Source organism: Terrapene carolina, unplaced genomic scaffold (genome assembly GCF_002925995.2).
Source record: "Terrapene carolina triunguis isolate 2854851 unplaced genomic scaffold, T_m_triunguis-2.0 Scaffold724, whole genome shotgun sequence".
Lineage (NCBI taxonomy): Eukaryota > Metazoa > Chordata > Testudines > Emydidae > Terrapene > Terrapene triunguis.
The window spans coordinates 2451-28708 of record NW_020665075.1 but is presented as its reverse complement, the minus strand read 5'-3'; the positions used below and the strand labels follow the sequence as shown (position 1 = coordinate 28708).

Below are 26258 nucleotides of genomic sequence, written 5' to 3'. Positions count from 1 at the left end.
AAAAACCTCACTTCTTCGGATGCATACTTTCACTCTATGCATCCGAAGAAGTGAGGTTTTTACCCACGAAAGCTTATGCCCAAATAAATCTGTTAGTCTTTAAGGTGCCACCAGACTCCTTGTTGTTTTTGTAGATACAGACTAACACGGCTACCCCCTGAACCTTTAAAATGTAACGGTTATGTTTGTTTAGCCCTCCTTGTGTAGTTATCACTATTATTCAATAAATAACTTATTGTTCAGCTGGTTGCTTCTCTCTCTCTGAATTTTACTCTTTTGTGTTTTTAGCTTCCCCCATTTACTCTGCAGCAACGCTTCTTGCACCTAAGCTAAAGATCCCTGTAGTGCCCAAAAATACGGTGGGGTTTGCGCATCAAGTGTGTTACTCCCAGTACAATTGTAATGTGAAAGTGTGATAGGGATGTGTTAAACTTGGGGCACATAAGGGGGGGGCAGCTGAAAGTGCTGCTTAACCCAACCCAATGAGTACAGGGACATATGAGGGGATCAGCTGGGGAGTGCTGATTGACTTGCTCTGCTAGTGTGTGTGTGCGTGCGTGCGCATGTTCATCTAGTTCTAGTTATTAGCCCTGGGGAACCTAGGTCCTGCAGGGTAGCTCCATTGGGAGGGGACTTGTAGAAGGAAGGAGTAGAGCTCCATATGAACACACAAGTGACATAAGCCCCACATTAATAAAATTACAGAACCCCCCCCCCCCCAGAAGAGTAACCCTAATCAATGAGCCTACCCAAAGTAACGGGCACATCTGGTAACATTGTGCCTCTGATTCCTGTACTGAACTGGGTAATGCACATTGGAAAACATAATCCCAATTGTACATACAAGCGGATGGGGTCTAAATTAGCTGTTATCACTCAAGAAAGAGACCTCAGAGTCATTGTGTACAGTTCTCTGAAAGCATCTGCTCAACATGCAGTCAAAAACGCTAACAGCATGTTAGGAACCATTAGGAAAGGGATCGATAATAAGACAGTAAATATCATTATGCCACTGTATAAATCTACAGTATCCCCACACCTTGAATATGCATCCGAAGAAGTGGGTTGTAGCCCACGAAAGCTTATGCTCTAATAAATTTGTTAGTCTCTAAGGTGCCACAAGTACTCCTGTTATTTTTTCTTGAATACTGCGTGCAGTTTTGGTCATCTCATCTCAAAAAAAGATATGTTAGAATTGGAAGAAATACAGAGAAGAGCAACAAAAATTATTAGGCGTATGGGACAACTTCTCGTACAAGGAGAGATTAAAAAGACAGGGACTTTTCAGCTTGGAAAAGAGACAACTAAGAGGGAATATGATAGAGAACTATAAAATCATGACTGGTGTAGAGAAAGTCATTAAGGAAGTGTTATTTAGCCCTTCACATAACACAGAATCAAGGGGTCACCCAATGAAATTAATAGGCTGCAGGTTTAAAACAAACAAAAGGAAGCATTTCTTCACACAATGCAGTCAACCTGTGAAATTGCCAGGGAGATGTTGTGAAGGCCAAAAGTATAACTGGGTTCAAAAAAGAATTAGATGAGTTCACGGAGGATAGGTCCATCAATGGCTATTAGCTAACATGGTCAGGGATGCAACCCCATGATCTGGGTGTCCCTAAGCCTCTGACTGCCAGAAGCTGGGGCTGGGACTGTCCAACAGGGGATGGTTCACTTGACAATTGCCTTGTTCTGTTCATTCCCTCTGAAGCATCTGGCACCCACCACTGTCAGAAGACGGGATACTGGGCTAGATGAACCATTCTTCTGGGGGATCCAGGATAACCACTCTTATGTTTTATGTTCTTAGCTGATTAAATAGAAATTCAGCTTTAGCATCCTGGGAGCATAAGAACCAAGAATGCATTTGTGACACTGGCAGACCAGTCAACCTGTGTATGACCCATAATAACTTAACAAGAGGCGCTTCTACTGTATCAAGACAGGTTTCAGAGTAGCAGCCGTGTTAGTCTGTATCCGCAAAAAGGACAGGAGTACTTATGGCACCTTAGAGACTAACGAATTTATTTGAGCATAAGCTTTCGTAGACTACAGCCTACTTCATCAGATGCATAGAATGGAACACACAGAAAGAAGATATTTATACATACAGAGAACATGAAGAGGTGGGAGTAGCCATACCAACTGTAAGAGGCCAATCAATTGAGATGAGCTATCATCAGCAGGAGAGAGAAAAAAAACCTTTGAAGTGATAATCGAGATGACCCATAGAAGGTGTGAGGATATTTTAACATATTTCAACATGAGGAAATAGACAGTTCACTTGCATGTGAATTTCAAAGAGATGTATTAGACTAGCAATCAGCAACTCATTCAAAAATGAACACTAGTTGCTAAGTGTATTTGTCTGTGTTTATCTATACCCGGTTAGAAGTTTCACAATGTAACCAAATTAGCTTGTAGATGCTAATTCCCTTTCATATCTTAATTGCCTTAATTATGTATGCAAGGTCTTCAGTTAACCTGAAAATCAAAGATGTAAGACACTTCAGGAAACCAATAATTTCTACATTATCTTCAGCTTAACTATCTGTGTTATAATGGAAGAACGGCTAATTACCTTATGTGAATGAATGTAACTAGTTTACTGTGTATTCACAGGAAATAGAAGATTATCTTCAAAGCAAAGTACAACAGGTGATCTGCATTGGGGGAAGGTCCTTCTGTGACAATTTCTGTGAGGTAGGCTTGTCAGCCTGCTAGAATAGCTATAAAAGAGAAGGCTCGGGCCTGATCCTATCATCTCTAGTCTGCTTAAACTTTGAACAGGGAAAGTGTAAGTCATAGGACAGAGATTTTCCAAATAATCATTTGGAATAACCTGGAAAATGCATGGAAAAAACTAACAGACTTTACCTCTAAGCTGCCTTTGGATTCTGATCTGTTGGGATGATTCCAGAGAGACTTTTACAAACCAGCAGTTTATTCCATCACTGTTGTGATCCTGAACTATGAACACTGAAAGTCACTTGTATGGATATTGATCTTTTAACCATTTGTAACTCTCTTCTTTCTTTTAACAATAAATCTTAGATTTAGTTATTAAGGACTGGCTGACAACATATTTGGGAAAGACCTGAGATTCACATTGACCTGGGGATAAGCATCTGGTCCTTTATGATCAATGAACCTCACATATGTGAATCAGGTTTTCAGTAACCCCTCACTATATTAGATATAGAATATCAGGGTTGGAAGGGACCTGAGGAGGTCATGTAGTCCAACCCCCTGCTCAAAGCAGGACCAATCCCCAGACAGATTTTTACCCCACTTCCCTAAATGGCCTCCTCAAGGATTGAACAAGAGATGTTAAGAGTGACAAGAAGGGTTTCTTCAGGTATGTTAGCAACAAGAAGAAAGTCAAGGAAAGTGTGGGCCCCTTACTGAATGAGGGAGGCAACCTAGTGACAGAGGATGTGGAAAAAACTAATGTACTCAATGATTTTTTTGCCTCTGTCTTCACGAACAAGGTCAGCTCCCAGACTGCTGCACAGGGCAGCACAGTATGGGGAGAAGGTGACCAGCCTTCTGTGGAGAAAGAAGTGGTTCGGGACTATTTAGAAAAACTGGACGAGCACAAGTCCATGGGGCCGGATGCGCTGCATCCGAGGGTGCTAAAGGAGTTGGCGGATGAGATTGCAGAGCCATTAGCCATTATTTTTGAAAACTCATGGCGATCGGGGGAGGTCCCAAATGACTGGAAAAAGGCTAATGTAGTGCCCATCTTTAAAAAAGGAAAGAAGGAGGATCCGGGGAACTACAGGCCAGTCAGCCTCACCTCAGTCCCTGGAAAAATCATGGAGCAGGTCCTCAAAGAATCAATTCTGAAACACTTAGAGGAGAGGAAAGTGATCAGGAACAGTCAGCATGGATTCACCAAGGGCAAGTCATGCCTGACTAACCTAATTGCCTTCTATGAGGAGATAACTGACTCTGTGGATGAGGGGAAAGCAGTGGATGTGTTATTCCTTGACTTTAGCAAAGCTTTTGATACGGTCTCCCACAGTATTCTTGCTGCCAAGTTAAAGAAGTATGGGCTGGATGAATGGACTGTAAAGTGGATAGAAAGCTGGCTAGATCATCGGGCTCAACAGGTAGTGATCAATGGCTCCATGTCTAGTTGGCAGCCGGTTTCAAGCAGAGTGCCCCAAGGGTCGGTCCTGGGGACGGTTTTGTTTAATATCTTTATTAATGATCTGGAGGATGGTGTGGACTGCACTCTCAGCAAGTTTGCAGATGACACTAAACTGGGAGGCGTGGTAGATACACTAGAGGGTAGGGATCGGATACAGAGGGACCTAGACAAATTAGAGGATTGGGCCAAAAAAAACCTGATGAGGTTTAACAAGGACAAGTGCAGAGTCCTGCACTTAGGACGGAAGAATCTCATGCACTGCTACAGACTAGGGACCGAATGGCTGAGTAGCAGTTCTGCAGAAAAGGACCTAGGGGTCACAGTGGACGAGAAGCTGGATATGAGTCAACAGTGTGCTTTTGTTGCTAAGAAGGCTAATGGCATTTTGGGCTGTATAAGTAGGGGCATTGCCAGCAGATCGAGGAACGTGATCGTTCCCCTTTATTCGACATTGGTGAGGCCTCATCTGGAATACTGTGTCCAGTTTTGGGACCCACACTACAAGAAGGATGTGGAAAAATTGGAAAGAGTCCAGCGGAGGGCAACAAAAATGATTAGGGGTCTGGAGCACATGACTTATGAGGAGAGGCTGAGGGAACTGGGATGGTTTAGTCTCCAGAAGAGAAGAATGAGGGGGGATTTGATAGCTGCTTTCAACTACCTGAGGGGGGGTTCCAGGGAGGATGGAGCTCGGCTGTTCTCAGTGGTGGCAGATGACAGAACAAGGAGCAATGGTCTCAAGTTGCAGTGGGGGAGGTCTAGGTTGGATATTAGGAAAAACTTTTTCACTAGGAGGGTGGTGAAGCACTGGAATGCGTTACCTAGGGAGGTGGTGGAGTCTCCTTCTTTGGAGGTTTTTAAGGCCCGGCGTGACAAAGCCCTGGCTGGGATGATTTAGTTGGGAATTGGTCCTGCTTTGAGCAGGGGGTTGGACTAGATAACCTCCTGAGGTCCCTTCCAACCCTGATATTCTATGATTCTATGAACTCACAACCCTGGGTTTAGCAGGCCAATGCTCAAACCACTGAGCTATCCCTCCCCCCGCTTCCAAGATGTTTAGATGGGAGCCAAGGTCTGGAATGCCAAAAGGGGGCTGCATTTGGCATCTTGTTAACTAGGGTGGAAGCTCTTTTGTTGTTGACTTGGTGAATCTAATTATAGAATAAGCCATCAGTTTGGGGGATTGGCTGCCCTCTACTTTTTGCAGTCTGCCCGGAGTGTGGTCACGGCATTGTTGTGTAAACCTCTCTTCTGGAAGCAGAGGGATCTTAGTCGCCTTGAGATCCCAGCTGCTGCCCTGGAAGAGTTTTTCATGCATTTGCGTTGAGTGTCAGATCAGATATAAGCAGGGAAGTCGCTCAAGGAAGAGTAAGAGGCTATACTCACTGTGCTATTAACTGTCTCTTGATAGGCAGTCAGCAGTTGGGTGCTGGCCTGCAAGGCCCTTTCTCTCTCCCACTCCTTCCCTGAACTGACCCATGGCCTTAGTAGCTGTTGGTAGAGCAGGGGAATGGACAGAGTTAGTACCAGAAAATCCCTCCCAAAAGTTCCTCTTAAACAGGTTTAATTGTCACTAAAATCCCTCTCCAAAGCATCTGATCTCGGTGTAGCAAAGGAATTACATGTCTAATGGAAGAGCCCCTTAGATATACAAGTCCCAGGGACCAGATTCACCTCTGGTGATTGAAGCCAAAGGAGTTACATGAGAGATGAATCTGGGCCCGTGTATGTGATGTCTGCTGTAGACTGTCTGATGGGAGCTGTCTAGCACATTGCATGCTGTTTGATGTCTGCTGCTGTGGTCTGTTTCCTGGGCAACTTCTCCCACGTCGAGTGGCAAAATGACAGAGAGGAGCATTTCTTTTTATTAATTTGAATAAGAGCAGAGAAGTCCCCCCCGCCTTTTATAACTTCATTTTTATACTGAAGGTGCATCAAACTCCCCACCCCTCAGCTCTTCAAGATATTCTGTTCATGTCTGAGGAACAGGAAGTCTCCTCTGAATGAGTTTCCATACACAGGGCTTAACTCAATAGTAATGAATTCCTCTTAGAAGAAGTGATCAGTTTCAACTGGTTCTCTTGGATTTGGCTACTGCAGTGGTGATTTTCTTGCCGGTCCAAGTAGTGTCAACTCCATTGTAAGAACTTGATCCCAATCCAGCTCTGGCATAAAATGGCATAGCTTCCGTGGATTTCAATGGGGCACATGCCCACTTATCACAAGGAAGAATGTAGTGCTTTCTCCCTAAAATTCACTCCGTTGTGGAAAATTCCTCCACAACTGAAGCTTGACCCCCTAAATCTCTGACTCTTCCCTGCTGTAACACAAGAAACAATCTCCACCGCGGTTCAATGGTCTACTCACTTCAAACATTTCCTGGAACCAGTCTGCGGTTGGTTCTTCCTCCAGCAAAGTCTTCATTAGCTTGCCAAGGGCTTCCAAGGACCTCATGTACAGTGACTGAAACCAGAAGAGAAGGAGTGAGGCTCAGCACAGATCATTTGTGTGTGGGCGCCGGGGAAAGCTAACCATAACCTTGCCAGGGAGGCCATGTGTGACTGCCATCACCCAGTGCCTGCTGGGCAGAAATACAGTGGATGGTGCCAGAGGAGAATTGTTGTCACGTACCAGTCTATGCAGAGTATCCTTTGCTGTCTCACCTTCCTCTTTCATCTTCTCCAAGGGAGGAAGGGGAAATAAACTTTTACAACACTCATCAAGGAGCTCACGGTTTCCCTCCAAGGTCAAAGATGGTTTGAGTTTGCTGGCAGAAGAAAGATAGGGAGAAAAGTCATGCATTAGACTCAGTACCACCTCCAAGTACAAGAAATGGGTCCAATGACTAGAGATTGCCCCAGTCTAGAACCCCAAATGCAAACAACCCTTCACTTTGCAGCTGAGCACCTCTTTGCACCTCTATTAAATATTGGCTCATCTAGAAGTAAAGCTAAAGCTTCAAGTCCCATTTTTTAGAGAAACCCACAAGCTTCCTTCCCCCTGCCAGCTAGCCAGACACCTCCCTCCCCATCTGAACTCTCCTCCATTGTACTGCATGCCCCTCAACCTCCAATCTTGTGTCTTTCAAGCACAAACCTCCAAATGGACACATTCAAACCCTCAAGAACGAAAGTTCTGCTGGTGAGCAGCATGTGAGCCAAACCCTGCAGGCATCAGACTGCTCCCAACCTGACACTCATGAATTAACAAATAAGAAGTCATCACAGTGCCAGGAAACATGGCAGAAAATAGCCTACCTCAGATGTTCAATGGCAAGAATTGCCTTGTAGCGAACTGGAGATGCCAGGGAATCCAGTGGTTCCTTTTTAATGAAGTCCTGAAATGCATTAATAGGGACATAAAAAATGGGAAATGGATTTGAAAGGCAGAGAGGTCTTCCTCTCACACCCTGAAATAGGGCCATATGCCAGACCTGTAATAAACAGACACCGGGCTCAGCAGGCTCTCTGCCTCTGAAATGGACCGTAGGGCCATCTGCAGGTTATACGGAGGACAAAAAGATAACTCACCAGACAGAAGCCATTTCTTCCAGTTACAGCCCACAATATGTCAGCATCCCTGCCGAGCTCAAAGTGGACCCAGCATTCGGGGTGCCATGCAGGTAGCTCATGAGACTGCAGTAGTACAGTCACAGCCAATGGATAAAATAACATCTCCCTGGAAAACCAGTCTTATTGCATTACAACAAACTCCTTTGTACTTCAGTCCTCAAAGCTCCTAATCACTCACCAGCATGTAGCCAAGGAGCTCCTGTTTGTAAGAGAATTCGAACTCCCGGGCGTCTCTGGTCTCCAAGATGGCACAGCTAATCTCCGTGACATTCTGGATGAGGGTTAATTTTAGGTACATGTCCTACATAATCCAGAAGGAGAAACAAGAGGATGTGGATGAGAAACTGAGAGAAGAACCAGAGTCCAGAAGATAAAGATCAGGAATTAAATCTAGCCTCAGGAGAGGATAGAGGTGTCCACAGACCCCAGAAGGCAGAGGACCCCGGCTCTGCACCCACCTCAGAAGAAAAGAAAACCCAGGTTCATCAAATAAATCCAGGTCCACTTACACCAGAGCAGCCAGGACTCTTGCTTGATGTAGCAAGGAAATCAAGCTCTGTGCAATTTAAACAAGCAACTTGTGTACAGAAAATGCAAGAGCTGAGGGCAGATTATTTAGAATTTACCTTGTTCGCAACAGTGATGCCCAGCACCTGAAAAACAAAATGCAAAACAGCTCTTAGCAATGTACATAGTCCCACATAACGCACATCCTCAAAATGTCCTGGCTGGTGAATATGGAGCAGAGAGAAATCACTATTGTTAAATCTTCCAAAAGGCAGGAAATGTATCCAGAGGGGGTGTTTTGTAGAGGTCAATATCAGGGGCCATCCTATGTAATATTTGCATTTGTGAACTACTGGAAGATCTCAGTTTGGTTCAACTGTTTTTGACAATGCCTAAGTGAGAGTCTCAGTCAGACAGGGCAGAATTGAATGGCAAAGTGACGTGGAGAGGTTGCTCTGAGATGAGAGTCAGTGCCAGCAGTCAGACACCTAGGGAACAGAAATAAGGAGCACACAGACAAACAAGAAGACAGATAAGAGGTAAGGGAAGTAGTGCGTCCAAGAAACAGAGTGACAGCAAATCAACTAAATACAAGCTAGCACTATTCTCTCTTGGGTAGCGAAAGATAGCGCTAGATACACATACATATTAGGGGAGTTAGAGTGTTACTCTGAATAGCCTGAGTCTGAATGCATCTGGATTACTGTGTAGCTGTGGTCTACAGAATTTCAGAAGAACATAGAGAAACTAGAGAAAATACAAAGAAGAGCAACAAAAATGATACATGTGACAGCTCATGCTCCATCCATTACAGTTTTAGATTTGAGTTGTGACAAATTATTGCTCAAAGGAGAGTTTTAGAAAATACATGCCCTCTCTCTATAAACTCAGAGGCAATGTTATAACTTCAGGGTAATGCCCCTAACACTTATCACACAAAAGCTCTTACCCGACAACTGGCTCTGTAATGGTGAAGGATGTTCCCTGTGATGTCTGCCTCTACTCGGGAGAGAAGCTGCTCTTTTGGAGCATGGACAGCCACGTTGCTGTATGTCAGCATCAGGGTGCTGCGAGTCTTGCCTCTTTTCCCATGGTGGTAGTCCTAGACAATCGGAAACGTCACTAGAGACAAGTTCTTCTGATTCGTTTTGCCTTGGAATTCTGATCTGCTGCTGACCGAGGAATTGCTCACAGCAGCAATGGCAGTTTGCACTTGCAAAGCTCTTTTCAGCCAAAGATCTCAAACCACTTGCAAACAGTATTTAAGCAATATAATAACTGTGTGAGGTAGGGAGTTATTAGTATCTCCATCATTCCCACGGGTCACTCTGACACAGAGAGCCTAAAATGCTGAACCTACAGCAGTGAAGTACACGGGAGCTTAGTCGTTGACACTGGTGGGTACAAGATCAGGCGCTAAATGTCTTGCCTAAGGCTGCACAGTGAGTAAATGCAGAGCCAGCAATGGAAGCCCAGAGGCCTAGTCTCCTGCTCTATCCTCTAGATCAGTGGTTTTCAACCAGGGGTACTTGTGTACCCCTGAGGGTCTGCAGAGGTCTTCCAGGGGGTATATCAACTCATCTAGATATTTGCCTAGTTTTACAGCAGACTACAAAGCAAGCACTTGCAAAGTTACTAATTAAAATTTCATACAATGGCTTCTTTATACTACTCTATATACTACACACTGAAATACAAGTACAACATTTATATTCCAGTTGATTTATTTTATAATTATATGGTAAAAATGAGAAAATAAGCAATTTTTCAGTAATAATGTGCTGTGACACTTTTTAATAATTTTATGCCTGATTTTGTAAGCAAGCAGTTTTTAAGTGAGGTGAAATTTGGGGTACACAAGACAAATCAGACTCCTGAAAGGGGTACACTAATCTGGAAAGGTTGAGAACCACTGCTCTAAATCAGAGGTTCCATAATTGTCATCCGTAGACCACTGGTGGTCTACCTACAGCAGGTTGGTTAGCCATATGTTGCTTGCAACACCTCCTCATTTCCAGCTACTAACCGGGATTAAAAAACATCTAAAAATACCTTAAATGCTTTTCCATGCAAGCAACTGATGTAGTTCCCACACATTGTGCATGGGAGGGGCGCTCAAGCCATGAGACATCAGACGATAAAAATCATTTGAGAGAACCCCAGCTCCAGATTGTGCTACTCTCTGCTTAACTGCAGGCATCATGCAGAACGCATACATTGGGGGACAATGCTAGCTGACCAGAGCAGACACTACCGCAGGGTTGCTGCCCCTGATTTAGAGGGAGAGAAAGTTTGAGAGAAGTCCCTGGCTCCTTTACCTTCAGACGGTCCATGAGCCCAGAAATCTTAACCTTGCTCATTGCAGCCCCAAACTCCTGAAGTGCGTTCAAGGTGAGGTCCAAGTGGCTCTCAGCAGAGAATGCGAAGATGGAAATGACTCCCTGTCACCCAAGAAAAATACTGGTTAGGATCTAACCAGGTGCCTGATAGACCCCACGACTCCATTCCTTTCACCTGAAGTGGTGTAAAGTGCCAGTGAGGCCTGAGACACATGGGCAGCGGGGGCTGAGTGAAATAGCAATGAAGAGGATATGAAGCAAAATGGCATCTGTCCCAGGCCAACTCAGAGCTGAGCCCCACAGGGAGCATTCAGGGATTACTTGGTAAAGTGGGGAGAGGGACAGAGTCCTCACCTCTCTCTCAGGGTCTTCCATATAATTTGTTGTTGTCAGAAATGTATTAATCTGTGATTTAACGTGGACCAGGTCCTGACAAACTGCTAAGGACATTCCTAGCGCCTTATACAGGAAACTCTGAAAGAAAGAGACCAGCACTGAGATATCAGTAACACAACGTGCCTGTCAGTACAGACCCAGCTCAGCAACACTCAGGAAGGAACAAGATAGCCAAGTCCAAGCACCCATACTGCAGAAACATCCCATCATCTAGCCCAGCCAGAGAACCAACAATGCAGTACAGACAAGCAGCCTGTCCAAGCAAATATTGGAAGGGCGGGCGGGGGGCAAGAGAGCAGGGAACAAGTAAAAACAAATTTTATATGCAGAATAAAATATAAAGTAATGAAGCCTTGAGAGAAGCCTTATGCAGCCCCCCAATCAGAATTTCAAGGGAAATTAACTAGAAACTAAGCCTTAACAGATAACAAACCTTCTCTTTGGAGGGGCTGGCATAGGCGGCCATCTGCTGGCTCAACTCAAGGCTTATCTGGCTGCTCCAGGCACTGTCGCCTATCATCTCCAGAGATGTTCTTAGGAACTGAGTGTAAAACAAGAGGTAAAGCAGATGGTTAATTGCAAGAATTTGGGGGTTGTTGTGGGGTTGGTTTGTTTGTTTGGTGGTTTTTTTCTTCCTTGTTCTCTATTGTAAACTTTCCAATATTCAGGTGTCATGGGAAGATTATTTCCCTATTGAGAACTATAAACATCAACAACCCAGACTTCCTCTGCCTGTTGTTCTTTAACCTTTGCCTGATGATTCCTCTCAGTCTCCAAACCCAGATGGACAGTGAATTGGAGAATGAGATGGAGCCAAGAAGTCTGACCATTGAGGAGTGATTTTATAGTGGATGGAGAATAGGTCTAATAAATTTTGAACAAAGGGCCCTGGACTACGAAGGACCAGGAACCTTCTCTGAAGTGCTGTGGACCCTTTATGCCACCTCCCGAGGGTCCCCAGGATTGTGAGGTACCTCACTACCACCTGCCCTTAGCAGGAGGAAGCCTTCTCTGTGCCTGCCAGGTGTCAGCTCCTGACTCTGCCAGCCACAGGAAACACAAGCACACCCTTCTCACCCCATCCAGCTCCACTGTCCTTCTACAGATAAGCAATCGGTACACTCCAACCGCCGAGCCCTCTGTGCAGCCGCAGAATGTCCAGCCCCTGTTCCACTGGACACTCACAGAATTCATAGGTTTGCTACACACCATGTCACCGGTGTCACCTCAGCATCACCGCTCCATTTAACACACTTAGATATGTTTAGAGTGAAAACAACTATACTTCACTTAGATACGTTTATAGTGAAAACAAGTAGAGTTTAATTCACAAAGATCAGAGATTTGAGAAGCAGCAAGTAAAATTAATGTAAACAAATGGTTACATAAAAATAAAATCATAACACACTTCTAGAGCTTAAACTTAGATAACCAAACATTCCCCTGTCTCACAAAGGATAGCTCCCCCAAATCTCTCTCCCAGCATGAAACACCCAGACCAAATGTGATCCTCCATTCATGAGACAAGCCAGCTGGCAGTTCGTCCAATAGGTGAAGGATACCTGATGCAGGATACCTCTGGACCTCCAGATATAGTTCCAAGCATCCATTGTCTTCACTTGTAAACAGGGTACCCCCTATTGTTTGTTTGTTTTCCTTGTATCGAATCTCCTCTGGAGACTTTGCAATCACTTGATTAGAATGTTGCTCTATTGATTAGCATCCACTGTGAAGAATTACTCATCTACATACAGCCATTCAGGCAGATAAGCATCTCCTGCCTGAAAGAAACTTGTTGATCACTTTCTGGTGACCAGCCCCAACTCACAGACCTTAAAAGCATAAATTTCAGTATACAACCATAACGCCTTATATATTATCCATCCAGTCACTGTGCAATGATTATGATGATCCGTGTGGCACAGGTATCCAGTAAAGTCTTTACATGACACCCTTTGATTATATAGAGATCAGATCCAGGGAATCCTGATAATCCTATGCACTCCTGTGGCCTCTGCCACTGGGCACCCAAAGGACCCGGGGTCACATTCTCAACTCCCATTGAAGTCAGCGAGAGGTTAGTAACTCTCAGCACTTTGCTGTTTCAGGCCCGAATTTTGAACAACAGCCAGGAAATATCAGAAACCTCACAAGAGAGCCTAATCTTCTTTGATTTTTTAGCCCAAAGAATTTCAAATGAGGCTGGATCTGGAATGGGAAATTCTAGAGTGTAATCCAACCCCAAATGGAACTCCAAACCTTCTGGGGCTTATTTGTCACTAGGTCCTTTCCTTTCATTTTCAGCGCTCGCCATAAAAATGTTCTTTGTCTATCCATGAGGCTGCAAAGAGCTCTTTCTGACCAGAAAGGCTTCTCCATGAGATACAGTCACCAAACCTTGTCTTGTCTCTTTTCCTTTTTGGGTTTCTCAGAGCAAATTTTCTTTTGAGTGGCAAATAGAAAAAAAGAATCCTTTAGATGTCCCCCAGTGATGCATTAGCATGCTGGTTTTCTGGTTAAGTTTTGTGTTGTTCCCAGTGGTAATACAGAGTTATTTATAAGTAGAGCTGGTTGAACAATAGTAAGTCCATTTCACAAAACAAGTGGGATTTTTCTTGATTTTTCACCACACAAATGAAAAGTGAAAGAAACAAAAATATTTTGCTTTTCAAAATCAAAAATGACCATTATTCAATTCTTTGTTTTCCCCCTTTCCTTCCCTTTATCCCTCGTCCCCATGCCTTTTTCCCCCTCTTCCACTTTGTGACTGAAAAAGCCAGAGAGGGGAGGAGACAAACAGGAAAGCAACTAGGAAAAAAACCCCAAAAATCAACTTCAGTTTAAAAAAACCGAAACATTTTCTATTTGGGTTGGGGTTGTTTTGTTTTTTGTAAAAAAGGAAAAATTTGAAAATGTCCCATGAAAATAAAAAAGGCCATTTTTCACCGAACAAAAGTTGCAAATGAAATGGTTTGACCAGCTCTGCTTATAATGAATAATGTATCATTAATTTTTCCCCCAGCTGGTACATTTGGAGGGGGGAGGGAGGGCTGTGACAATACAGCTGAAAGCCATCTTGTACCTGAAGCAGCATGTGCTCCCACCGTTCATGGTCCAGGGAATTCTCGGTGTTTCCTATAACGCAGGAGGCAAAACAATAACATCACCTAGGTTAGCGAGAAGAGTCGTCGTCCCAGGTATCTCCTTTGCATAGGGTGACCAGACAGCAAATGTGAAACATCGGGACAGGGGGTGGGGGGCTAATAGGAGTCTATATAAGAAAAAGACCCCAAAATCGGGACTATCCCTATAAAATCGGGACATCTGGTCACCCTATCTTTGCAATCTGTCCTTCTAAAACCCCTGGGCTGCCAAGCTGTAACATACCTGGGCTTTCAAGGCTAAATGGGACCGACGCCAACGTTCTTTGTTGGACCAACAGAAAGTATCATGTTATGTTCCCTGCTGGCATTTTTATTCAGGGTCAGTCAACCCACCAGGAGTCAGATGCTGAGCACTCCCAATTCCTGTTGACTTTCATGGGAGCTGAGGGTGCTGAGCACCTCACAAAACGGTTCAGCACATCAGAAGACTGGGTTTAATGTGAATACAAACTTTTCCTGCATAATAAGAGATTCTGGACTTGATCCTAACTTGATGTAAATCGGTGTAGCTTCACTGCAGTCAATGGAATTATACTGATTTACATCAGCTGAGAATCTGGCCCTGTTTCTGAATGTCCAGCTCTAACTACCCTTCTTTAATGTCGGCACAATGTAATACTGGGGACTCTGTACAGCAACAACAACTAGGGAAGATACAGCTCATTTCTTAAATCTTTGTGGGGTCCGACGTTCATCAAACACATATCGGGTTTGTGCTCCACGTAGGGTCTGTCATACTCCACAGAGACTACACTGGCACAGCTACATCATTGGAGCTCTGCTGGCATAACCCCATAGTATAGACGCAGCCTACACTGACTGAGGAGGTCAATAGATTCATACCACTGTAAAACTGGTGAAAGACATTATTAGGCCCATAATACCTAGATTCTACACAGGGCACCCACTTGGCCAACCTAGCTTTTATGGTTCAGGTTTCCTTACAGAAAGAAAACTCTGGGTTTTTTAATTGAATCGCCATTGAAAGTAAACATGGGGTTTAATTTTCAGAAAAATTTAGTTTGCAAAATCAGACTATATATGTAACCCCAAAATATTTCACTAACCTCCAGCTTCATGGGTATTCACCTTCCCAACTAATAACCTAGCAAAGGTGTGGGGGGAACTGCTGTATAATTTCCATTCAGCTGAAACCTTCCTGGCCTGATTCTGCCCTGATTGAATTGGCCTGAGTGGTTCAACTCTGGATTTACCCCAGTGGTTCACAGTTATCCAGGTGAAGGAAAAGTGAGGGCCCAGAACCCCAACTTCAATTCCCCACTGTTCTCATGTACTGCAACAGGAATGGCACAACACATGTCAATACGAAGCTGCATTTTGTGGCTTCCCTTCTATTCTCTATGGACCGCACTCCTCCTAACTAGCACTTTACCTTCAATGTACTGCAGCAGAGGTGGGATATTTAGTACCCACATCGCACCCACTGCTGCATGGATAGTTTCGTGCAGGGCCTTAAGTAATTGCAAGGCAGCATATCCACATCCTTCTCTTTCATAAGGGGATGAGGCAACTACCTGTCAATGAGAGAGAAAGGACAGGCTAAGTTTTGTCAGCACACCACCAGTTTGTTCCTGAAGGAGGGAATAGTTCAGACTCTCTCATTGTGGAGACCATACAATAGAGTTTTTGCTTCTACGGCAGTGTCGTCCTGAAGAAGCAAGCATTCTAGCTAGTACGAGGATGCAGAACAGTGTGTCTCAGGAGAGGGCGGAGAGAGAGAGACCCAATCATACACATTCCTCAGCCTGTCTATAAGCATCTCGCTATAAAACCGATTTTTATAGTTAACTGTCCCACTTCACATTTTGCAGAAACCCTATTCTCATGGTCTACTCACCAGGAGTCGCGCCAGCAGCCCCTGGGGTGTAGGGAGTTTCACTAGGGAAAGAAACAGAATAGCATTAATTATGCCAGGCTTTGCAGAGAGTCCTGCTGATGTTATTCACCTGTCCATTTCCAACCTGCCCACCAATGTTGAATACAGCTGATAATAATTTGCATTTCCATAGTGCTTTCAGTCTGAGCATCTCAAAATGCTTTACAAACAGGAATGAATTCCGCCTCACAGCACCTCTATGCGGTTGGCATTAATTACTCCTTCATTTCACAAGTGGGGAAGCTGAGAGAGAAAGATCAAGTGATTTCCCCCAAGATCACATCAGAATTTTGGTGGCAAGCTGGGAACAGAACCCACGTTTCCTAGCTCCCTCCCATGGCCATGTTGTAATCACAAGACCATCCCTCATTCATTTTAGCCTCCTGATTGCAGACGAGAGAACTGGAGCAGACTGAACCTGTTCATTTCATAGTGTGCCTGGAGAGAATAAATGAAAGAGTTTCTGTTATAAACCTGCTCCACCGTAGTCGAGGCAAGCAGCTTCTTCTCCTTCCTGCTGCTTTATCTCAGCCAGTTCCCTAAGGCATCTGCAGAGAGGCTTCAAAGTACCAGTGTACTGAGCTGGCACCACATACTCCAGAAGCCTTGGCCATAACACCTGCAGAGAAGAGCGAGACTGTTCAGTACACAGCTATTTCCATTCCCCCACCTCCAGTATCCTGCTGTCTGAATCCCTCCCAGTCATGTAGCTTCTCCTTTTATTCCTCACTGACCCTTCCCTAACCTATCACCTCATCTCTCTCTCCCCATCATCTCACGCTACCTGGCCGGTGCCCCCGCACTCTGTCTTTTAAATACACTGCCTTGTTTGGTGAATCCTCTTTCCCTGCATTAGAGCATTATGGAGCTATTTAGATAGCACCATAAACTCACCCAGAACTTTACAGACCTATGTAAGGCACAGCCCCAGCCCCACTATCTGTTCAAATCCAGGATCACCAAATCTAAATTTCAGAAGGGGGGGTTCAGACAGTGGAAAGAATTAAGAGAAGATCTCTGCAACATGATTCCTTCCAGTTAAGTTGCTTTATATCTTTTCTCTAATGTGAACCACATACTCCATGATGAAGGGGTCACACCATCCCTGACATGAATTTGACATGCTGTTCCTCCATTATGCTGACTGTGCAAAAAGCTTCCTTGTGGAGAGGTACAAGGAACGTAAGGAAGAACGTCCCTATTTCAAGAAGCAGTAGCAACAGGTCACTTACTTGGGTCATTCCACTGGCTGAGGTGTCCAGACCTTGCAGGATGTCAATGCACAGGGTTTGGATAGTGCTTTCTTCCTCAATAGCCTGGGGGAGAAGTGTTGTACCCTGCTGTGAGATAGCTATATAAAACTTATGAGCTAGTAGCAAGACACTGGCTATAGAATCAGTGTCCTTCTCTTACAAAGCCATCTTGAACATTGACCTATGCCTGCTTTTATATTGCACCGGAAGTGCACAAACGTCTGAAGGGAAGAGCATAATAGAAACTCCTAACTGGTGGGTCAGATCCCAGGCTTAGGAAAACCCTAAAGTGGAGGGAATGAGTCACTGAACACAAAAGAGTTTCCCCAACAGTGTTAAAAAATTTTAAATTTGAAAAACTGTTTCATCTTTTTATCTCTGAGGAAAAATATTCAGACTCCGCCCAGTGGAAATAAATATGCAGAACCAGGGGGATCCACTCTGTTTGTTCTGATGCCCCAACCAGCTTGGTCATTCTGTGTGTAGTGAGTGTGATTCTATCAATGGGCCTAATTCTGCTCTTACTTACACTGGATTAAATATTGATTGACTCTATAATTTCAGTTTAAAGGAGAGCAAAACTGGCCCGATGAGAAAAAGCAGCCTTCTTTAAGATGGGGTGTGTGTGGGTGTAAAAAAAAGGCCCTTGGGAGTATTCCCACATGCTCTAACTTTGTAGAAAAGGGGCCAGGCAGAGCTAAGATCTTCAACAACTGACTGTAAAGTTGAACTGTTTATGTTAATACATATCATGGATCCAGTCATGGAGCACAAAGTGTCTGGAGCCCCTGGCTGTGTCCATGGATAGAAATACGGATTGAAGATATTTTTAAACTAGTACATGTAGAGTAGAGTATGTAGTGAGGGAAATATGCAGCAAGCTTTTCCAGGCTCCTGACAGTCTGGGATGCAGCCTGCATAACCTCGGTGTTTTGCTAATAGTTTATGTATGCTTCAACAGCCACAGAATTGGGCATTATTATGTTCTCTGGAGAGTCTATTGAAAACAAAAAGATGTACTTCCTTGTACAAGAACATTTCACTGAAAAATGGTGTTTTCAGAATTTTCAATGTCTCATCAGAGGTTTGAGTAACCTAGATAACTCTGTTAGATGTAAATACCCAGTGTGAGATTCTGATCTCTGTTACACTAGTATAAATCCAGAGTAATGCCACTAAAGTCAGTGGAGTTACCTTGACTTTACACCAATATAACTGATCAGATTCTGGCTCTAATCATTCATGTCCTTGAGTCAAAACTCCCACAGAAGGCAAGGGGAGCAATCAGCATGCAAGTATGGTAGGACCGAGTCCTAAGTGTTAAGAACTCTCCTTACCAGTTTGCTGGTGGACACAGTGAACTCGTGGAAAACATATGCTACCATATCCCATGCTGCACAATTCTCCACGCTTCCTGAACTGAGCAGCCTCCTGATGAAATGAAGAACTGCCTTCCTCACCTGCAAAAGTAGAGATTACACACAAGAGTTATTGTTATCCCTTCTGCCTGAAATAGGAGATAGGATATGAGAGTCCTTATGCTTTTGAGTTTATCTCCTTGGATTATAAACATGGCTACATTTAACACAGGCAGGAGAATGACATGCCTTCTCTAGTCTGCAGTCTCTCCCCTGGATCTGAATGAAAGCTCCACCCAGATCCGTATCCATCCATTCATCCCGTATCATTGAAAAAAACTGAAATATTTCACTGCTCCACACACAATCTTACCTTAGCATTCTGATCACTGAGAGTGGATTTCACTGCCTTCACCATCCGAAACTTTTTAACTCTTGTCTCGGGCACTGAAAGATAAGGAGAGGTGTACAGTACTTCTTTGTTCCACTCACTCACTTTCCACATTGGAATTAATCCTGGATTTCAAAGGGCCCTATTTAAGAATAGTACCGAGCTTCTCTCATCTACAGAATCAGTGGGAAAAACATAGGACCAGACTCTGGTCTCAGTTACACCAGTGTAAATCTAAAGTAATTCCATTTCTATAACGAGTGCCATCATACTACCATGATGGAAATCTTATAAAAAAGTTAGATAAACTGAGGTCACTGAAGTTAATCTGTGTTTACACCAGTATAACAGAACTCAGAATCTAATCTATAGTGTATAATACTGACAAATATCAAGTCAGGAGTCCTATTTTATTTTTATCTGATTATTGTTAACATGCATTAGCCCCAAGTTAACTTCTGTATTTGAAGTTGAAAAATATCTTGGGCTACATTCAGCATTTAGTTGAACCTGTTGATTTCTGGGTGGCCATACGGGGGTAACTTAGGGCAGCATTTGGTCCCTTAGTGGATATCCAAACCACTGGTGACTGTGTGTTAATGAGACTCTGTGCCCCATTTGCAGAGGCGATGAGTCTGTTACAGCCCTGCCGTGCCTACAAAGCCTTGGTTCTTTAGCTCAATCTATAGTAGCTCATGCTTTTAGCTCTGGATCAGGGCCGGCTTTAGGCCGATTCCCCCGATTCTCCCGAATTGGGCCCCGTGCCTAAGAGTGCCCCTCACCCCGCGCCTAACAGGGCCCCGTGCCCAGTGGCCTTTTTAATTTTTACTCACCCGGCGGCGCTCCGGGTCTTTGGCGGCACTTCAGCGGCGGGTCCTTCACTCCCTCCGGCTCTTCGGCGGCACATGAAGGAGCCGCCGCCGAAGTGCCGCCGAAGACTCGGAGCACGTGAAGGACCCGCCGCCAAAAACTCGGAGCGCCGCCCGGTGAGTACAAGCCCCACGAATCAGACCCCGCACTTCCTAAAGCCGGCCCTGCTCCGGATGTCCCCAACTCAACCCTCAGCATGTCGGCCAAGAGGGCAGCTGGCACAGTTGCTCCTGTGTTACTTACAGTCGGCACCAACAATAGCACTGAGCAGATTCAAAGAGGCCACACGAACATCCTCATTCTCAATCTCCAGCTGCGAGTGCAGAAATGCTATCAGATCATCAGGAGAAGAACGGGCTGCAAGGGAACAAATCACGTCCTCACTGACAACAGAACTCTTATTCTTACCATACCTGACAAAGGAAGTTACAAGGAAACCACTGTGTAACTCAGAGTCTCTTCCCCTTACCTAGCAGAACTACACAATCGAACAGCTCTGCGTGATTTTCCGTGCTGAGCGGCTTAGCTTGAGAACAGATCTGTGGGAAGAAGGGAAATGGCCAAAGAAAAACTAATCAGAAGCAATTGAAAAGAAAACGTTCAATTAATTTCTAAGCTTCCACTTCCTACTTGTCCAAATAGAGGTCTGAACCCCAGGTAGATGGTACTGAATGCACAGCAAGAATCAAACACAATGACCAATACATTAGATAAGAGAAGCTAAAGGGTTTTGAGCAGCAGAGCTGATCTAATCAAGACACAGCCACAGTTTTTACTATACAACTCTGACTCCCCCTGATAATAGGCTTATGGTGAAATTGCTTTACAAACTGAGCTGGATATTAGCTAAGAAAATGAGACCGCTACCTGCTTACTCTTGAGCCTGCAGAAATCAGTAAGGCATGAGGAGGTCCCCAGGCTCTGCACTATCATTCGATAGATTTTGATTGTTAATATGCTTCAGATCTGCTGTGCCTAAGCTCAAGGGATCCAAGCAAAACCACCTCTCACCTGGTTGTGCAGAGCACTGCAGATGGCTTGAAACTTCCCTTTAGGTAGAGGGATCTTATATTCAAAAGAGACCTTCAAGAGCTGGCTCAGACTCTGCAACAGAGGGTGAAAGTCAGATGGTGGGCACACAAAGGAGCAATATGTAGTGACTGAAGCAGCTTCAGGGGATTCCTAGATTCCAAGGCTGGAACGGATTATTCCCATCATCTAGTCTGACCTCCGGTATAACACTAGCCATAGACCTTGCCCAGAATAATTCCCAGAGCAGAGCTTTTAGAAGTTTACCAAGTGATCTAGATCACTCTGAATCAGTGAGCTGTCCTCTCCGTTATTTACCACTCCCCAATTTTTATCTCATCTGCCAACTTTACCAGTGATGATTTTATGTCCTCTGCCAGCTGATTGATAAAAAAGGTGAAAATCTAAATCCTTCCTGCATCTAAACACTTTTCTCCTTTGCTGCTTGAAGCTTCCAGAATGTCTCTGATGCCATCTACATATTTGACTATGTTTAAGCAGTTGTGTAGTGCCCTGATGCTATCAAACAAGTCCATGATGCATTGGTTCCCTCCAAATCATGGGTATTTCAACCCCAAAAGTGACCACATACTCTGTACCAGAAAGCTTCAACCAACAGCGATGGTGAGTAAATATCACTACCAAGAAGTTATAGCTGTCTCATGACTTCATTTACAACTGTGTAGCCCCACTGAAGACAGAATATGGCCCCTTACTTCTTGCTCATGTGGTACTAAGGGTAGATGAAATAGAGAGACGAGGGGAGTGAGACAATATCTTTAATTAGATTATCTCACCCACCTTGTCGCTCTAATATCTTGGGCCCAACATGGCTACAACAGCACTGCATAGAACGGTAGATGAAATAGACAGGCAATGCTTTTCTATTGATCTAGTTACATAATCCAAAGAAATCACCCTCAAGCCTCCTTAGTATTAATTTTCAACCATTGACAGTTGGCTTGGTACTGACCAGAGACAACATATGGCAGCCCCTGCTCTGACACAGAGTTGACAGGATGTACTGGGAAATCACAAGGAGGGAGTATCTTGTTGGGGAGTGGGGCAGGTGTTTTGTTTATCATCTCCTTATCATCCTCCCCAGGAAACAGAGGATGCTTTTCATAAGAGGCATTTACCTACAAATCTTGTTGCCTGGGTCACCATGTGTATAAACCCAGAACTCGTGTGGATATTTATTATCTAACAAGTCACTGTCTAGACCAGGAAACCCCACTGGCAGCAAATTCCTCGTGCAGTTCATACATGCACACACATAGACCTTAACAAGTGGTACCTCACCTTGATGACGTGAAAAACATCAATGTCCTCCTTATATTGCTCAAGGAGCCATGAGATCAGTTCAAATATCCGATTTTGATGCTCCTTTTTGTGTAGCAGGAGGCTCATCATGGGACCAAGGGCTTTGATGATGGCCTGCTTGAGCTGCATAGATGAGACACAGAATTTATGTTCCTAAGAATTCATTCAATATCATCCAATGGGCACACCTTTTCTACTTCTAATGAGTGCAACTTCCCTTGTTCCACTGTAGGAACGGCCCTATCTCAATATTTCCTGTTAAAGAACTGGGACTCGTAGGGTTGGTTTCAGGATTATATTCTAATGCACCTCACAACTATACCAGGTAAAATATTCCCCAGATTAGTAGGCATTCTGGGCCAACTCAAAACTGCTGTAACTCCACTGGGGCTGAATGGACTTATACCAGGAATTAATTTAGCCCACTATCCCGTGTTCATCTGCACATTAGTTTTATGCACCTAGAATCCATGTACACGGTGTACAGACAGATTATAAATATATGAGTTTTAGATGTTTTACATGACACTCTGTTCCATCCAAAAGGACCTACCATTAAATGCCATCATCACAAAGAGTGACAGACACATAGAATTTAACATTACAATTTCTGCTAAAGGTTTAGAAAGCCAGCAATTCTCACCTCCAGCTCTTCACATTTCAGCCAGTTGCTGGTCACATGACATTGTAAAGGCAGAATTAGATCGCAGAATCGCGATGCACCCATTCTGGGGAATGGGTACTTTTCCCAGTTAGTCAAATACAGATGGACTGCCATTGACCATTTTTCCAGAACTGCATGGAAGGAGAGAAGACAGGCAATGTGAAAAGGACATATTAGTAATGAGAAGTTGCTTTATCAGTGAACACACTCAGGCCTAAAGTTTACTACACAGCCTTTGTGTCTGTTTATTTTAAATTATATCCGTGAGTCATAAAGGGCCTGAACTTACAAATGCTCAGCGCCTCCTGCAAAGTACGGAGCACTCTCAACTTCACTGAGTGCCACGGCAGCCAAGGAACGCAGCACCTGGCGCAATCCAGGGCAGGGAGCACAGTTTGGGGCCTGTTTGCAAACTTGGCCAGTCACTTAAATCTGTACCAAGACCCCCTAAATATCCATTTTGGGCACCTACAGTAGGTGCTGCACTTACCACCACAAAATGCTTGTCTCAGCCTGCTGTCATTGACTGACCCCAACATGGAGACCATGGAGTTCAGGGTAGTTTCCACATAAGGGATACACTCAAGTGCTGCAGAGAAAGGCCAGAAGAGAAGGAAGACAGATAATCAGCTGCTCTCTGCCTTCTTACAACACACTTAGAAACACCGTGGGGCAGGATGCTATGGGCTCCTAGGCCATTTTGTGCTGCGTAAGCAGAGCAGAATGGCTTTAAAGCAGCCATTGAAAGCCAGTGAGGGATTCACCCTGAAGAGGGGAATCCGCCACCAGTGTAAAACTGTGCCCGATGCCCAACTCACTCCCAGAGTAAGGGGAGAGAGCACTGGGGCAGGATGGGAAGTGGGGTGGAGAAGAGCTCCACTAAACCTGATCTTCCACTCATTCCCATCCTCAAGGAACTTCAGTCAGGGGCATAAGAGCTTGCACCTCCGTCTGGATAGCTCATGATCTGGAAGCCAAGAACTAGCAACAGCAGTTAATCTTGTGTCTCTCCCCACACCCCCCCGCATGCACACACGCAAACAGAGCTCTGTTTAGCTGTAACATTTTTAGGTAGAGAGAGTAATCCCCTGTCCTTAAATGAAAGACGATAACTTTGAAACAAAAGATGGAAGTTACCATACCATAGGCTGATGACAGGTTGCCCAACGTAATGAAAATAAACTCTTCAGGCAGCTCCTGTGATTTCAGATGACACTGCAGCTCGTACATCACCTCATAGAAATAGCAGCGTGCCAGGGTCACTAAGGTGTTGCTAGCTGCCACTTTTAGTTCATTTGTTGCTTCCTAAAAAAGAGAGAGAGACAGACAGACAGACAGACAGACTGAGGTGACTGAAGCCGGTTGCACTAGCCAGAGTTATTTATATGAGTCAAGTCCTTATTTCTGTGCATAAGTTGTGAATGAACCCTCCCAACTTTCTGTGGCTAGAGTCATTAGTCATAAATATTCATCGAGTCATTTGGCTAAACAATTTTCAGCCTTTGAGTTCCTTGCAAGCTGCTTAGTTAGACTATTTACTATTAGCTACTTGTGGTGGATGATTGGTCACCGTAGTCACATGACATTTTTCCCTGCCCTTCCCTGAGGAGGTAGTGAGAGACAGACTGGGCAGCTTCAAGATATTCAGAGAGCTTTCCTGGAATAAACTGTCCCCCAAAAGGAGGCTGACTTCCTTTGGCACAAGAGAGGGATTTTTCCATGGGTTTTCCTGCTGGCAAACTGTATTCTAAATCCAATGCTGCTTCTTTTGGAGATAGCTCAGATTCTGTCTGTCTTGGGGCTTTATACTGCCACTTATCACTATAGTATCAGAGCGCCTTCCACATAACATCAGGATCAATAATGAAATCCCTAGTAGACTTTGGGAAAGACTTGCTCGTTAAGAAACCATAGGCCTGTCTCTGTGTCTGATATCATGTGTCTCGGGTCCTGATCCTGCAAAGCACTTAAGCACATGTGTAACTTTCGCATGTGAGTTCTCCCATCCTATGCACGTGCGCAAGTGCTGTCTAGGACCTCGGCTTTGGTCTGGAGGAAGGTGTGGGCCTCTAACAGGAGAATATATTTTCATTTCAGTATATAGTTTACCCCCTCAAAAAGAGAGTTTTAATTAGTTAAAGCTTTGGATCCTTTGATTAGTATCTCGGGAGAACTAACTTACCTCAGTCTCTCTCATATGGTTGGAGGCCAGGGTTATTATTTTCTTCAGTAGCCTTCTCTCTAGGCCCCCGGTGTCCTGCTGTAACACTTTCTCCAGGACACAGTAGATGTCTGCTCTGTTTTGCTGCGGACAAAACATAAAAGAGAACAAACAATTGGGAAAAGGTTTTCTTGATGACCACACAGTAATTTGGCAAATAAGCCACTGCCCTAAAGTGTTTACAATCCACACATGAAATGAGGAGCCCAAGTCTTATCATAACAGAGCAGGTCCGTGGCCCGGAAGAGAATCCAGGTCTCCTGAGTCAGTATCCAGAGTTCTATCCACTAGGCCACACCGACTCCTCAGCCTGCATGCTCACACAACTAATCCATTGGCTTAATTGGTGTAAAACAGGCCATGCCCTCCAATCACCACATTTAGCAGCACCTCAGAAGCAGCCGAGCAATTTACATATTTTAATCTTCCTGGAGAGAAAAGAGCCAGAATAAGCCTCCTTCACTGCCCCCTTATCGAGTTTCATTTATTTAAAACAAACAATAAAAATGAGCACCTTGCCCTTGCTCTATCCACGCCAGACAGAATTTGTAAATGTGTCATTACAAAATACCCAACTCCCGCAGTACGTCCTCAACAGCTCCCAGGGGAAATTAGCTCAGCAGTTAGATCGACATCTATGTGACCTGCATGCCAAGGTCATAAAGCACTTTGGAATGTTCAAAGCCAATCAGATCTCTTGACTGGCTAAACAGTCCAGTGGGTCTGCTTGAAAAGGAATGCTTCTGCACCCTGCAATCATACCAGACAGCTCCCCTGGGGAGAACCTCCTTCCATTCATTTTTAAATGTCAGGAGGATTTGTTTAATTGAAAATTGTCACTGATAACTTACGAATACATAAGCAGTACGTAATTCAAGTAATTAATCAAATTAATTAGCATAATTAATTGAGTAATTCAAATAATTAAAGTACTAGGAGGCCAAGTTCAGTTCTGAACTGAACTGCTTGTCTTGGCCTCCTAGTACTTTAATTAAAACTAAAACGCCTTCTGTGTTGGCCCTTAATAGAGAAATGGACTTTGTTGGATGCAAGTATTAATAAATGGAAAAAGGGGTCTGAATATTACTCCTGGGGGAATTCTGCACTACTGCGCA

At 44.3% G+C, this 26258-nt stretch overlaps 1 protein-coding gene across 1 annotated transcript in view; it reads right to left on the bottom strand.

The window, feature by feature from the left end:
* Positions 1-26258, bottom strand: part of LOC115271377 (maestro heat-like repeat-containing protein family member 2B) — a 50306-nt gene that overhangs the window by 23419 nt on the left and 629 nt on the right. Inside the window, exons 2-20 of the mRNA XM_029913593.1 lie at positions 25105-25227; positions 24060-24227; positions 22238-22381; positions 20918-21010; positions 20376-20445; positions 20150-20263; positions 19019-19092; positions 18625-18747; positions 17267-17350; positions 15531-15672; positions 14056-14108; positions 11407-11514; positions 10557-10679; positions 9188-9340; positions 8358-8384; positions 7910-8032; positions 7417-7496; positions 6791-6926; positions 6527-6622 (exon numbers count right to left, since the gene is read on the bottom strand). Coding sequence (XP_029769453.1) covers positions 6527-6622; positions 6791-6926; positions 7417-7496; positions 7910-8032; positions 8358-8384; positions 9188-9340; positions 10557-10679; positions 11407-11514; positions 14056-14108; positions 15531-15672; positions 17267-17350; positions 18625-18747; positions 19019-19092; positions 20150-20263; positions 20376-20445; positions 20918-21010; positions 22238-22381; positions 24060-24227; positions 25105-25227 — 2034 coding nt within the window. The remainder of the gene's footprint in view (positions 1-6526; positions 6623-6790; positions 6927-7416; positions 7497-7909; positions 8033-8357; positions 8385-9187; positions 9341-10556; positions 10680-11406; positions 11515-14055; positions 14109-15530; positions 15673-17266; positions 17351-18624; positions 18748-19018; positions 19093-20149; positions 20264-20375; positions 20446-20917; positions 21011-22237; positions 22382-24059; positions 24228-25104; positions 25228-26258) is intronic.